We start from the raw sequence: 15576 nt of genomic DNA on the forward strand, positions 1-15576 counted from the left end.
AGTCGTGACTTTAGGGGGTTTTAGGGAGGAAGTTTATTCTATTGGACCGAGCGGTGGCCTGAGGGGGCAGGGAGTGGGAACCAGAGGAGATGTGGGTTATAATAATCATCATCATCATCATCAATCGTATTTATTGAGCGCTTACTGTGTGCAGAGCACTGTACTAAGCGCTTGGGAAGTACAAATTGGCAACATAGAGACAGTCCCTACCCGACAGTGGGCTCACAGTCTAAAAGGGGGAGACAAAACCAAACATACTAACAAAATAAAATAAATAGAATAGATATGTACAAGTAAAATAAATAAATAAATAAATAAATAAATAGAGTAATAAATATGTATAAACATATATACATATATACAGGTGCTGTGGGGAAGGGAAGGAGGTTAGATGGGGGGATGGAAAGGGGGACGAGGGGGAGAGGAAGGAAGGGGCTCAGTCTGGGATAATGATGGTATTTGTTAAGCACTTACTATGTGCCAAGCACTGTTCTAAGCGCCCGGACAGAAACAAGGTTATCATGTGGTCCCCACGTGGGGCTCACAGTCTTAATCCCCATTTTACAGATGAGGGAACCGAGGCACGGAGAAGTGAAGCGACTTGCCCCAAGTCACCCAGCTGACAAGTGGTGGAGACGGGATTAGAACCCACGACCTCTGGCTCCCAAGCCCGCGTTGCGTCCGCTAAGCCACGCGGCTTGTTCATTCCATCGTATTTATTGAGCGCTTACTGTGTGCAGAGCACTGTGCTAAGCGCTTGGGAAGTACAAGTTGGCAACATATAGAGACGGTCCCTCCCCAACAGCGGGCTCACAGGCTTATCCGCCTGGATCTGACAGTCACTGATTCACTTCATGGGCCTTGTTTAGCAAACACACCCCCGTCATCCGTGGTATTTTTGAGCGCTTACTGTGTACAGGGCACTGTACTGAACACTTGGGAGAGTACAAGAGAAGCAGCATGGCCTCGTGGCAAGAGCATGCGTTTCCCAACATTTATGTACAAAACCCTATATCATCCCATTTCCCCCACCTGTAATTCAAACTGTGAGCCCCCCGTGGGACAACCTGATCACCTTGTGTCCTCCCCAGTGCTTAGAACAGTGCTTTGCACGTAGTGAGCGCTTAACAGATGCCAACATTATTATTATTATTATTATTATTATTATCATTATTATTATCCCCACTTTGCAGATGACATGGCTGAGGCACAGAGAGGTTGGGTGACTTGCCTGAGTCCACACAGCAAACATGTGGCAAAGTCGGGATTAGAACCCAGTGCCTTATGAATCGCAAGGTTCATGCTCTATCCACTAAGTCATGTCTAGTGTGAATAGAGCATTGGACCAAGTCCTTTGGAGAGTATCATACAACAATCAATCAGTGGCATTAATTGAATGTTTATTATAATTCTACTTATTTGATTTTGTTAATATGTTTTGTTTTGTTCTCTGTCTCCCCCTTCTAGACTGTGAGCCCACCGTTGGGTAGGGACCGTCTCTAGATGTTGCCAACTTGTATTTCCCAAGCGCTTAGTACAGTGCTCTGCACACAGTAAGCGCTCAATAAAGACGATTGAATGAATGAATGAATGCACAGAGTGCTGCAGTAAGTGCATTATACAGCAGATATGATAGACTTGATTCTTTCCCTTCCTACAAGGAGCTTGGATTCTCGTGGCTCAGTGGAAAGAGCCCAGGCTTTGGAGTCAGAGGTCATGGGTTCAAATCCCTGCCAATTGTCAGCTGTGTGACTTTGAGCAAGTCACTTAACTTCTCTGGACCTCAGTTCCCTCACCTGTAAAATGGGGATTAAGACTGTGAGCCCCACGTGGGACAACCTGATCACCTTGAAACCTTCCCAGCGCTTACAACAGTGCTGTGCACATAGTAAGCGCCTAATAAATGCCATAATTATTATTATTATTCAATGTCCATCTTCTCTAGACTATAAGTTCCTTGTGGGCCAGGATTTTGCCTGCCCACTCTACTGTATTGTACTTTCCCAAGTGCTTAGTACAGTGTTGTGCACATAATAAGCATTCAATAAATACCATTTATTGGTCAATAGCGTTTCTTCCTACGTTCAGCAGAGTAGGTGTGAAATTGCATACTTTGGTACCGGTAAATGATGAAAAGCTTCATTTCTTGGATTTTTTGGGCCAGTAGAATGCAGTATATGAGACAACTTCGCCAGCACTTAGAACAGTGCTCGACTCGCAGTAAGCACTTAACAAATATCATAATAATAATAATAATAATAATGATGGCATTTATTAAGCGCTTACTATGTGCAAAGCACTGTTCTAAGCGCTGGGGAGGTTACAAGGTGATCAGGTTATCCCACGGTGGGGGGCTCACAGTCTTAATCCCCATTTTCCAGATGAGGTAACTGAGGCCCAGCGAAGTGAAGTGACTTGCCCAAAGTCACACAGCTGACAATTGGCGGAGCCGGGATTTGAACCCATGACCTCTGACTCCAAAGCCCGGGCTCTTTTCCACTGAGCCACGCTGCTTCTCATAAAACAGCTACCAAAACACTCAGGTCGAGACCAGTACTTCCAGTTATCAATGGATAATTAGCATCGGATAATTATCAATGGATAATCGTTCTAATGATCAATGTTGGTGAATTTTTGTTAGCGAACGGTGCTTCCCGGTCCCACGGGTTTGCCAAGCACTTTGTAAATTGAAAGTTCTCAGTGCTCCTAGAGAAGCAGCGCGGCTCAGTGGAAAGAGCCCGGGCTTTGGAGTCAGAGGTCATGGGTTCAAATCCCGGCTCCTCCAGTTGTCAGCTGTGTGACTTTGGGCAAGTCACTTCACTTCTCTGGGCCTCAGTTCCGTCATCTGGAAAATGGGGATGAAGACTGTGAGCCCCCCACCGTGGGACAACCTGATCACCTTGTAACCTCCCCAGCGCTTAGAACAGTGCTTTGCACAGAGTAAGCGCTTAATAAACACCATTATTATTATTAAGTAGAACGGTGCTTGGCACATAACAAGCGCTTAATAAATACCATCGTCATTATTATTATTACGTTAAAGGTGTTCCCTGCCACACATCTCTTTAAATCCGTCTTTTTTGTGTCTCTCTTTCAGCCCTCCAGATTTTCACCTGCTAAAAGAAGGACAAAGGTAAGGACGAATCACTACCTTATAGTCTTATGTTCTGAAAACTGTATTTTAAATCATCAACGTGAACCAGGTGACAGAGGTCTTTGATTTCCTGTGCCGAGACATTATGCAAGTGCCCCATTATGGCTCGTACAAAGAAATATTTGACCTGTTTAGCTTTTTCTTTTGTGGCTGGAAGGCGACGTGTTTGATCTGTATGATTTAGTGTACAGCTGCCCTCGACCGGGCAGTCTAATTGGAACCGTTGAAATTTGACACAAACACAACTCTTGTGTTTTCCGTTACTGAGTATCACTGTGCTCTGAAAACAATATCGGTTCAATTACACGTGTTGAAAGCTTTTCAGAATCTCAATTTACAATACTTAAAAATCAGCAGCCTACGGGTTAGGTAACTGTTTGAGGTTCTTTTTGAACTCATGGGCCAGTTCTGCAGTTGTGATTTTGCTTTCCAGTCTCCCTTTTATTTTTCAGCGTGTGATTACCCCTTTTAGAATATGTGCCTTTTATCATCATCATCATCATCATCAATCGTATTTATTGAGCGCTTACTGTGTGCAGAGCACTGTACTGAGTGCTTGGGAAGTACAAGTTGGCAACATCTAGAGACAGTCCCGACCCAACAGTGGGCCTTTTATCCAAAAAAGAGGCATTTCTGATAACTTATCTGTCACACTCATTTTCGTGGTGATTCATTCATTCATTCAGTCAGTCATATTTATTGAGCGGTTACTGTGTGCAGAGTACTGTACTAAGCGCTTGGGAAGGACAAGTTGGCAACATATAGAGACGGTCCCTACCCAACAGTGGGTTCACAGTCTCGGAGGGGGAGACAGACAGCAAAACAAAACATATTAACAAAATAAAATAAATAGAATAAATATGTACAAATAAAATAGAGTAATAAATCCATACAAACATATATGCCTATATATACAGGTGCTGTGGGGAGGGGAAGGAGGTAAGGTGGGGGGGATGGGGAGGGGGAATAATAATAATGAGGGCATTTATTCATTCATTCATTCAATCATATTATCATATTTATTGAGCACTTACTGTGATTGACAGTATGCGAGCAAATCTGGTTTATTGATGCCTGCCCTTTTAATTTAGGATATTTGACAGATTTTCCACATTTCTTTAACTCCCAGCATTACATTTGATCATTTTTGGCCCAAAGTGAAATCAACGAGGTTGCCTTTTTTAAATTTTGCCAAAATAGCGTTCATTCATTTTCCCGTAGTTAACCTAGAGCCCCACACCGTTCATTCATTCATTGTCGTATTTATTGAGCACTTTCTGTGTGCAGAGTACTGTACTAAGCACTTGGGAAGGACAAGTTGGCAACATATAGAGATGGTCCCTACCCAACAGTGGATTCACAGTCTAGGAGGGGGAGACAGACAGCAAAACAAAACATATTAACAAAATAAAATAAATAGAATAAATATGTACAAATAAAATAGAGTAATAAATCCATACAAACATATATACATATATATGCAGGTGCTGTGGGGAGGGGAAGGAGGTAAGGTGGGGGGGTTGGGGAGGGGGACTAATAATAATGAGGGCATTTATTCATTCATTCAATCATATTTATTGAGCGCTTACTGTGATTGACAGTATGCGAGCAAATCTGGATTATTGATGCCTGCCCTTTTAATTTAGGATATTTGACAGATTTTCCATATTTCTTTAACTCCCAGCATTACATTTGATCATTTTTGGCCCAAAGTGAAATCAGCAAGGTGGCCTTTTCTAAATTTTGCCAAAATAACGTTCGTTCGTTTTCCCGTAGTTAACCTAGAGCCCCACACCGTTCATTCATTCATTCAGTTGTATTTATTGAGTGCTTTCTGTGTGCAGAGCACTGTACTAAGCGCTTGGGAAGTACAAGTTGGCAATGTATAGAGACGGTCCCTACCCAACAGTGGGTTCACAGTCTCGGAGGGGGAGACAGACAGCAAAACAAAACATATTAACAAAATAAAATAAATAGAATAAATATGTACAAATGAAATAGAGTAATAAATCCATACAAACATATATACAAATATATACAGGTGCTGTGGGGAGGGGAAGGAGGTAAGGTGGGGGGGATGGGGAGGGGGAATAATAATAATGAGGGCATTTATTCATTCATTCATTCAATCATATTTATTGAGCACTTACTGTGATTGACAGTATGCAAGCAAATCTGGTTTATTGATGCCTGCCCTTTTAATTTAGGATATTTGACAGATTTTCCATATTTCTTTAACTCCCAGCATTACATTTTATCATTTTTGGCCCAAAGTGAAATCAGCAAGGTGGCCTTTCCTAAATTTTGCCAAAATAACGTTCGTTCGTTTTCCCGTAGTTAACCTAGAGCCCCACACCATTCATTCATTCATTCAGTCGTATTTATTGAGCGCTTTCTGTGTGCAGAGCACTGTACTAAGCGCTTGGGAAGTACAAGTCGGCAACATATAGAGACGGTCCCTACCCAACAGCGGGCTCACACCAGTTCAGATCAGCCTGTAAGTAAGTACCCACAAGCCATGTGGATCATCATCATCATCAATCGTATTTATTGAGCGCTTACTATGTGCAGAGCACTGTACTAAGCGCTTGGGAAGTACAAATTGGCAACATATAGAGACGTATAGAGACAGTCCCTACCCAAAATAATCCTAATAATTAATAATGATCAAAATAATTCCTGGCTGAGTCTGGGCCAGGCTTGAAGACTCCTGTTTCCTCACACCTAATAATAATAAATTGTGGTATTTTTAAAGCGCTTTCTAGGTGCCAAGCATTGTACAAAGCACTGGGGCAGAAACAAGTTAATCAGCTTGGACCCAGTCGCTGTCCCAAACGGGGCTCAGAGTCTTAAATAGGAGGGAGAACAGGTATTTAAGTGAGGCACAGAGGAGTTAAGTAATGTGCCCGAGGTCACGGAGCGGGCAAGTGGCAGAGCCGGGATTCGAACCCAAGACCTCTGTTGCCTGCCCTTTCCACTAGGCAACACAGCACGAGCCTGGGGGGTCAGAAGGATCTGGGTTCTAATCCCGACTCCGCCACTTGTGTGACCTCTGGCAAGCCACTCTCGGGGCCTCAGTTACCTCCTCTGTAAAATGAGGATTAATAGTAATAATAATCGTGGCATTTAAGCGCTTACTGCGTGCCAGACACTGTACAGCATCATCATCAATCATATTTATTGAGCGCTTACTATGTGCAGAGCACTGTACTAAGCGCTTGGGAAGTACAAATTGGCAATTTATAGAGACAGTCCCTACCCAACAGTGGGCTCACAGTCTAAAAGGGGGAGAGACTGGTCACTGTACAGTCTGTGACCCCACGTGGGACAGGGACTGTGTCCAACCTGATTATCCTGCATCTACCCCAGCGCTTAGAACAGTGTTTGGCACATTGTGAGTGCTTAACAGATGCCATTATCATTAACTCTCAAGCCGGAAAAAAAAACTCCAAAAGAAAACTCTTCATAAACTCTTAAAAAAGCTCTAAAGAAGAAAAAAGACCCAAAAGATAAGAGGATGCAGACAGGGCTGGAGAAGGGAGAGTGGTGGAAAAAAGAAGCCACAAATGTTGTACACCTACACATGATGGTAAAACTTAGTGTGTTTTCACTTTGTTTTTGGGTAGAATATATAGGCACTCACTTCGCTCAAACTCATGGACTGTGAGCCCACTGTTGGGTAGGGACTGTCTCTATATGTTGCCGACTTGTACTTCCCAAGCGCTTAGTCCAGTGCTCTGCGCACAGTAAGCGCTCGATAAATACGATTGATTGATTGATTCGTGAGGAAAATGGGGCATCATCCCTTTTTCCAGCCCTGGTCTTCCGGGTGGGCATTGCTGAATGACCAGTGGTCTGGAGGAGAAATTATTATTATTATTATTATAATGACGGGATTTCATTCATTCAGTCAGTCGTATTTATTGAGCGCTTACTGTGTGCAGAGCACTGCACTAAGCGCTTGGGAAGTGCAGGTTGGCAACATCTAGAGACGGTCCCTACCCAACAACGGGCTCACAGTCTAGAAGGGGGATTTGTTAAGCGCCTAGTATGTGCCAAGCACTGGGATAGCTGCAAGGTTGTCATCATCATCATCATCAATCGTATTTATTGAGCGCTTACTATGTGCAGAGCACTGTACTAAGCGCTTGGGAAGTACAAATTGGCAACATATAGAGACAGTCCCTACCCAACAGTGGGCTCACAGTCTAAAAGGGGGAGACAGAGAACAAAACCAAACGTACCAACAAAATAAAATAAATAGAATAGATATGTACAAATAAATAAATAGAGTAATAAATCTGTACAAACATATATACAGGTGCTGTGGGGAAGGGAAGGAGGTAAGATGGGGGGATGGAGAGGGGGACGAGGGGGAGAGGAAGGAAGGGGTTATCAGGTTGGACGCAAGCCCTGTCCCAAGTGGGGCTCGCAGTCTCTACGCCCATTTTGTCTGTGAGGTAACTGAGGCTCAGAAAAGTGAAACGACTTGCCCAGGGTCACGCAGCAGACAAGCGGCGGGGCCAGGATTAAAACCCAGGTCCTCCCGGGCCCCAGGCCCCGTGCTCTGTCCACTACGCCCCGCCGTTTCTAAATGCACGCGTTGTTTTGGCCGTAGTGATTTGCGCCAGGCCTTCCACAGCCGCTGTCACTTGTCACCCCCCGGGCTCCGAGGCAGGGCCGGCGGGCAGAGCCGTCTCGGCCTGTGGTCACGGAACAGGATATCTCCGAGACCTCGGCGGCATCGGCAGCAGACGCCCAGGTGCCCTCACCCGTTCCGTACGCCGTAATTAAAGGCACCGCTCAGACAGGCTTAGTAAGAGTCGGGGCGTCTGTCCCACTTTATGGCGAAAATCAAGGGGGAAAGACTTAACCGGCAATCACCTTCCCCTCACAAAGAATAAAAAACCACAATATTCCGCTAGGCAAGGCCCAAAAGTCCCAAGAACGGCTCGGGGACCTCTTGAGTGCCAAGCAGCGGACGGCCCCTGAAAGCGAAGCCAGAATCCACGGGACCAATCATCATCATCAATCGTATTTATTGAGCTCTTAGTGTGTGCAGGGCACTGTACTAAGCACCTGGGAAGTACAAATTGGCAACATATAGAGACAGTCCCTACCCAACAGGGGGCTCACAGTCTAAAAGGGGGAGACAGAGAACAAGACCAAACATACTAACAAAATAAATAGAATAGATATGTACAAGTAAAATAGAGTAATAAATATGTACAAACATATATACATATATACAGGTGCTGTGGGGAAGGGAAGGAGGAACAATATGTACAAACATATGTGCAGGTATATATATCATCATCATCATCATCATCATCAATCGTATTTATTGAGCACTTACTATGTGCAGAGCACTGTACTAAGCACTTGGGAAGTACAGATTGGCAACATATAGAGACAGTCCCTACCCAACAGTGGGCTCACAGTCTAAAAGGGGGAGACAGAGAACAAAACCAAACATACTAACAAAATAAAATGAATAGAATAGATATGTACAAGTAAAATAAATAGAGTAATAAATATTTACAAACATATACATACATACAGGTGCTGTGGGGAAGGGAAGGAGGAACAATATGTACAAACATATATACCTATATACAGGTGTATATATCATCATCATCATCAATCGTACTTATTGAGCGCTTACTATGTGCAGAGCACTGTACTAAGCGCTTGGGAAGTACAAATTGGTAACATATAGAGACAGTCCCTACCCAACAGTGGGCTCACAGTCTAGAAGGGGGAGACAGAGAAAAAAACCAAACATACTAACAAAATAAAATAAATAGAATAGATATGTACAAGTAAAATAAATAGAGTAATAAATATGTACAAACATATATACATATATACAGGTGCTGTGGGGAAGGGAAGGAGGTAAGATGGGGGGGATGGAGGGGGGACGAGGGGGAGAGGAAGGAAGGGGCTCAGTCTGGGAAGGCCTCCTGGAGGAGGTGAGCTCTCAGTAGGGCCTTGAAGGGAACCAATCATCATCATCATCATCATCATCAATCGTATTTATTGAGCGCTTACTATGTGCAGAGCACTGTACTAAGCGCTTGGGAAGAATAAATTGGCAACATATAGAGACAGTCCCTACCCAGCAGTGAGCTCACAGTCTAAAAGGGGGGACAGAGAACAAAACCAAACATACTAACAAAATAAAATAAATAGAATAGATATGTACAAGTAAAATAAATAAATAAATAGAGTAATAAATATGTACAAACATATATACATATATATAGGTGCTGTGGGGAAGGGAAGGAGGTAAGATGGGCGGGATGGAGAGGGGGACGAGGGGGAGAGGAAGGAAGGGGCTCAGTCTGGGAAGGCCTCCTGGAGGAGGTGAGCTCTCAGCAGGGCCCTGAAGGGAACCAATCAGACTCATTCCATCTAATTCAGTCGTATTTATCGAGAGCCTTCTGTATGCCGAACACCGTGCTAAGCGCTTAGGAGAGCACTGTGTAACAATAAGCAGGCACATTCCCTGCCCACAACCCTGACGGGTGGTGGTCACGGAAGTTTTTTGGGATATCGTGGCAATCACTAAAGTTTTTGGGTATCGGTTCGGACCAGATGTGGCTACCACGGTAGACTGGGCTGATGATTTGGGGCTTGTACGAGGTTTAAGGCAACTTTTCCTCTGGAAAAGAATATTTTTCTTGTTGGGCTAACCCTTTCTCCCATCTGCATCGGTCCGTACCCAGCAAAGAAACAAAAAAAACAAAAAAACTCTTTTTGACTGTGAGCCCACTGTTGGGTAGGAACTGTCTCTACATGTTGCCAATTTGTACTTCCCAAGCGCTTAGTACAGTGCTCTGCACATAGTAAGCACTCAATAAATACGATTGAAAAAAAAAAAACTCGTCTCCTGCTCTCTCTCTGACCATACTTGCAACTTTCTGGTCTTTATTTCTCCCAGTGATTTGGTCCCAAAGAGCCTCAGCTCTCTTCTTCTACCAGGCACCAAATTGCCCATTCTTAAAGATTTTAAATGACATTTGCTTTACTCATTGTCCCCCAATTTCCCTGGGTTTGCTCCCCAGTTCCTCACTGACTTCCTTTTCAGATCCCCTTGGTTTATCTAGAGAAGCAGCATGGCTCAGTGGAAAGAGCCCGGGCTTGGGTTCGAATCCCTGCCCCACCACTTGTCAGCTGTGTGACACTGGGCGAGTCACTTCACCTCTCTGTGCCTCAGTTCCCTCATTTGTAAAATGGGGATGAAGCCCCATGTGGGACAACCTTGATTGTCTTGTATCCCCCCCAGTTCTTAGAACAGTGCTTGGCACATAGTAAGCGCTTAATCAATCAATCGTATTTATTGAGCGCTTACTTTGTGCAGAGCACTGTACTAAGCACTCGGGAAGTCCAAGTTGGCAACATATAGAGATAGTCCCTACCCAACAGTGGGCTCACAGTCTAAAAGGGGGAGACAGAGAACAAAACCAAACATACTAACAAAATAAAATAAATAGAATAGATATGTACAAGTAAAATAGAGTAATAAATAGAGTAATAAATAAATAAATAGAGTAATGGCTTAACAAATGCCATCATTATTATTATTATTATTATTATTATTATTATCTAAAGTCTGTCTCTTCTCTGCTTCAGCTCATGACCTTTCTGCTGTGTCCCAGGAACCTTTTTGTACCTCCACTATTCTGAAATTCTTAATCACTTTTCAGGCCTTATGTGTGTAGGATTTTTTTTTTTAATGGTGTTTGGGTTTTTTTAATTGTATTTGTTTCATGCTTATTGTGTGCCAGCCACTGTACTAAGCACTGGGGTAGAGACAAAGGTAGACACAGTCCGTGTCCCACTTGGGGTTTACAGTCTAAATCCCCATTTTACAGTTGAGATAACAGAGGCACAGAGAAGTGAAGTGATTTGCCGTAGGTCACACAGCAGACAAGTGGCGGAGCCAGGATTAGAACCCACAACCTTCTGACTCCCAGCCCTGTGCTCTTTCCACTAGGCCATGCTGCTTCTCATAGCATAATTTTAAGGACTATGAGTAGCCCGGGAAGAAAGAACTTGTTGATCTTTTGAGCCTCAACTTTTAGTTTGTTCATCTTTTTCCCCATCATGAAAGAGAGCGTAACTCCAAATTAACCCGCCCTCTCCGTACCTTTTCTAAAATGATTGAAGAGCCTCAAAAATCATCATCAATCGTATTTATTGAGTGCTTACTGTGTGCAGAGCACTGTACTAAGCGCTTGGGAAGTACAAATTGGCAACATATAGAGACAGTCCCAACCCAATATGACAACTAATTTTTTCGCCATCTCTTCCAATCAGTTGGACTCCATGAGAGGGAGACAGCAGGAAACGCAGCTCAAAATTGAACACTTGGATGGGAGTTTATAAGAAACATTTACTCCTTAAACAAAAATTGAGAACGAATATCCATCTACCTTTATACACTGCAAAATGTTTAAAGAGAAGCAGGGTGGCCTAGTGGTTAAAGCACACGCTGGGATTCAGAAGGACGTGGGTCCAATTCCAGCCTCCGCCAGTTGTCTGCTGTGTGACGTCAGGCCAGTCACTTTACTTCTCTGTGTCTCAGCTCACCTGTAAAATGGGGATTGAGACTGTGAGCTCCATGTGTCCAACTCGATTACTTTGTATCCACCACCCCAGTGCTTAATAATAATAATAATAATGGCATTTGTTAAGTGCTTACTATGTGCAAAGCACTGTTCTAAGTGCTGGGGGGATACAGTGGGATCAAGTTGTCCCACGTGGGGCTCACAGTCTTAATCCTCATTTTACAGATGAGGCTCAGAGAAGTGAAGTGACTTGCCCAAGGTCACACAGCAGACATGTGGCAGAGGCGGCATTCGAACCCATGGCCTCTGACTCCAAAGCCCGGGCTCTTTCCACTGAGCCATGGTGCTTCTCAATACAGTGCCTGGAACATAGTAAGCACTTAACGCGCCACAGTTACCGTTATTATCATCATCATCTACCCCAGCACTTAGTACAGTGCCCGGCACATAATAAGTGCTTCACAAATACCATAAAAAAAGTTCGTAATTTACTCTCTGCTTCCCTGAATGTTGTTCTTGTTCTTCACCTCGCAGTGGTCATTCAGGAGAAGAAGTAAAATTACACGACGAGGCCATCAAAGCATCAGACGTCGAAAATGCCGGACTGTCAGGAAGCCGACATGAACCTGGTTCCTTGGACACCCTCCACGACAGCCCTAGCGATACCGAGCAAGAATTCGTTTCCTCCATCCTTCCAGGAAACAGAGCGAACGCAACCAGCTTTGGGGAGCAGCTGCACAAGAAAAGCACACCGAAAAAGAAACCCGGTCAGAAACCAAATCCCAAAGGCCGCGACCGGGTCGTGGCAGTTGCCGCCGAGCAGTTAAATAAGTGCCGATTAGATAGCGAACAGAAAGACCTCATTAGTGTACAGAAAAAGTCAGCCGTGGTGGCTTCCAGCGATCGTTTTCTGGAAAAACGGGAAACCTCCGAAAGCTGTTTCACTGACTGTGATCGTTCACAAATCACTCTGGTGGGCATAAGCAAGCAGGGGGCCGAACGTTTTAGGAAGAAGTTTGCCAAGCCGAAGCCGCTTATTAGCCCCGCGGGACAGGTGGGGAGCCTAGTTGGGAAGGAAAGCTTGTTGGACGTCCTTAAGAAGACTCTGATGGAGTGGAAGACGGAAGAAACCGTTAGATTTTTGTCCAGACCCAAACGGGAAGCCGCCTGTTCTCAGTCTCCCCCGTCGGCTACTGAGGATGGGCAAGGAAGACTTGGTGACCGCGACCTGGATTCAGAACCGGCTGGCCTCCGATATTCCGTGGCCGAAAAGGAGGGCCGGGATAGCTCGATCCGGTCTCTGCCTTTCCCGGGCTCTGACGCAGCCGCGAAACCCGTGCCGAGCTACGAGAGCCTGAAAGAAGAAACAGAAGCCGTAAACCTTCGAATCAGGGAGTTTTATAAAGGAGACTCCGTTCTGAGCAGAAAACCCTCCAAACAACAAGTCAGAGAAGAGGTATGGTGACAGAATGAGCGTCACTAGACACCCGTCCCTTAGGGTTTCTTCTGAGCAGACGTTGGAGAGGGACGGGATTTTTTTTTTTTTTTAACTTGAAATAGGTCTCCCTGGTTTTCTGGTAAGGTTTATTTAACCAAAATCCTGGCCCCAAATTTGATTTCATCCTCTAAATAAGGCTTATTTTTCCACCTCCTGCCAAATTGGGTGTTAGATTAGCACAACAGACTTGAAAAGCCCAATTGTGACCTTATTGGAAAAACAATATTTAGATTGCCGTCCTTAAGGCTGGCCACCAAATTACTTTAATTATATGGCATTTTTAAGCGGGGGGAAAAAAGATTCTGCTTTGTTTTCACGGTAGCGGTGGCCCAAAACAGTACAATTTTTTGCTTTCACCTCCCCTGCCCTTCTCCCCCAACCAAGCCTGGGACGGTCCGGTCGGCCACAAGCTTCATCTCCTGCCTCATTTGTTCTTGTCCTTGGAGAGGAGTCTTAGAAAAGGCCTATTTGAAGGCCCTATTGTTCAGATTTCCGCTGTTTTCTCGTTGCTTGGAAAGTAAATTATGCAGTCAGTGGAAAGAAAGTATTGCATAATAATAATAATAATATTAAAGAGTGTAATAATAATGGTGGTATCTGTTGAGCGCATACTAAGCACCGAGGTAGGAATGAGATACTAGGGTTGGACACAGTCCTTATCCCACATGGGGCAAACGTGGCTTCTAGGCCTTTAAACCTGGAAAGTTGAATTTGTATCCCAAGTTCCAAGCCCTATGAAGGATGCGGGATACTCTTTTGGTTAAGGCATGAAAAGCGGATCTATCCACACTCGTACCCACTATATATCCGAAATGAGGGTCTGAGCCCACTGTTGGGTAGGGACTGTCTCTATATGTTGCCAATTTGTACTTCCCAAGCGCTCAATACAGTGCTGTGCACACAGTAAGCGCTCAATAAATACGATTGATGATCGGTGAGGGTCAATTGAAAATACTTTTTTTGTTTTTTACCACTACCTCTGTTATTCCCTGTGAGCCAGTGAGTGTTTGGGGATAGGAATATACGAGCGGATTTGGGGAAGATGGATTTATTCAGAATTTAGGAAATGACTAAAAATACACACTGTGTAAAATCTAGCGTAGTGTTGGGCTTCAATATTATGGGATGGTAATCATAGCCTTTTATTAATAATAATAATAATAATTGCATTTATTAAGCGCTTACTATGTGCAAAGCACTGTTCTAAGCGCTGGGGAGGTTACAAGGTGATCAGGTTGTCCCACGGGGGGCTCACAGTTTTCATCCCCATTTTCCAGATGAGGGAACTGAGGCACAGGGAAGTGAAGTGAGTTGCCCAAAGTTGGCGGAGCCGGGATTTGAACCCATGACCTCTAACTCCAAAGCCCGGGCTACTTACACTGAGCCACGCTGCTTCTCTCTCGCTGCTTTTATTCTCAATTGAGACGCTGAAGTTTGTTAGGCTTTGGGCCCAGGAGTGGGTTCAGAGAGAGCTCTGCTCCATGTACTATGTACGTTGGTATAATAAGTGTTTTTCCTTGCTTTTATGTCAGGAAACCCTATGAAATAGAACAGAGATTTTAGAAGCAGCGTGGCTTAGTGGAAAGAGCCCAGGCTTGGGAGTCAGAGGTCATGGGTTCTAATCCCGGCTCCGCCACTGGTCAGCTGTGTGACTTTGGGCGAGTCACTTCACTTCTCTGTGCCTCAGTTACCTCATCTGTAAAATGGGGATTAAGCCTATGAGCACCCTGCGGGACAACCTGATTACCTTGTATCTCCCACAGTGCTTAGAACAGTGCTTAGCACATAGTAAGCGCTTAACAAATGCTATCATTATTATTATTACTTCACTTTTCAGTGCCTCAGTTCCCTCATCTGTAAAATGGGGATTAAGCTTGTGAGCTCCACGTGGGACAACCTGATCACCTTGTATGTCCCCCAGCACTTAGAACAGTGCTTAGCACATAGTAAGCGCTTAACAAATGCCATCATTATTATTATTACTTCACTTCTCTGTGCCTCAGTTCCCTCATCTGTAAAATGGGGATTAGGCCTGTGAGCCCCATGTGGGACAACCTGATTACCTTGTATCTCCCCCAGCACTTAGAACAGTGCTTAGCACATAGGAAGCGCTTAACAAATGCCATCATTATTATTATTACTTCACTTCTCAGTGCCTCAGTTCCCTCATCTGTAAAATGGGGATTAAGCTTGTGAGCTCCACGTGGGACGACCTGATTACCTTGTATCTCCCCCAGCACTTAGAACAGTGCTTGCACATAGTAAGCGCTTCACAAATACCATCATTATCATTATTATGAATAAATAACTCTTGGGGTTATTTATGTTAAGGAAAATATCGTTTTATAACC

The 15576-nt window shown here is 44.3% G+C and overlaps 1 protein-coding gene across 3 annotated transcripts in view; it reads left to right on the forward strand.

Annotated features, from left to right (window-relative positions):
- Positions 1 to 15576, forward strand: part of RPAP2 (RNA polymerase II associated protein 2) — a 173518-nt gene that overhangs the window by 52579 nt on the left and 105363 nt on the right. For all 3 annotated transcript variants that reach the window (XM_038745114.1, XM_038745115.1, XM_038745116.1), the window contains exons 7-8: positions 3098 to 3133; positions 12262 to 13183. In XM_038745114.1, the coding sequence (XP_038601042.1) occupies positions 3098 to 3133; positions 12262 to 13183 (958 nt within the window). The remainder of the gene's footprint in view (positions 1 to 3097; positions 3134 to 12261; positions 13184 to 15576) is intronic.

Source organism: Tachyglossus aculeatus, chromosome 4 (genome assembly GCF_015852505.1).
Source record: "Tachyglossus aculeatus isolate mTacAcu1 chromosome 4, mTacAcu1.pri, whole genome shotgun sequence".
NCBI lineage: Eukaryota > Metazoa > Chordata > Mammalia > Monotremata > Tachyglossidae > Tachyglossus > Tachyglossus aculeatus.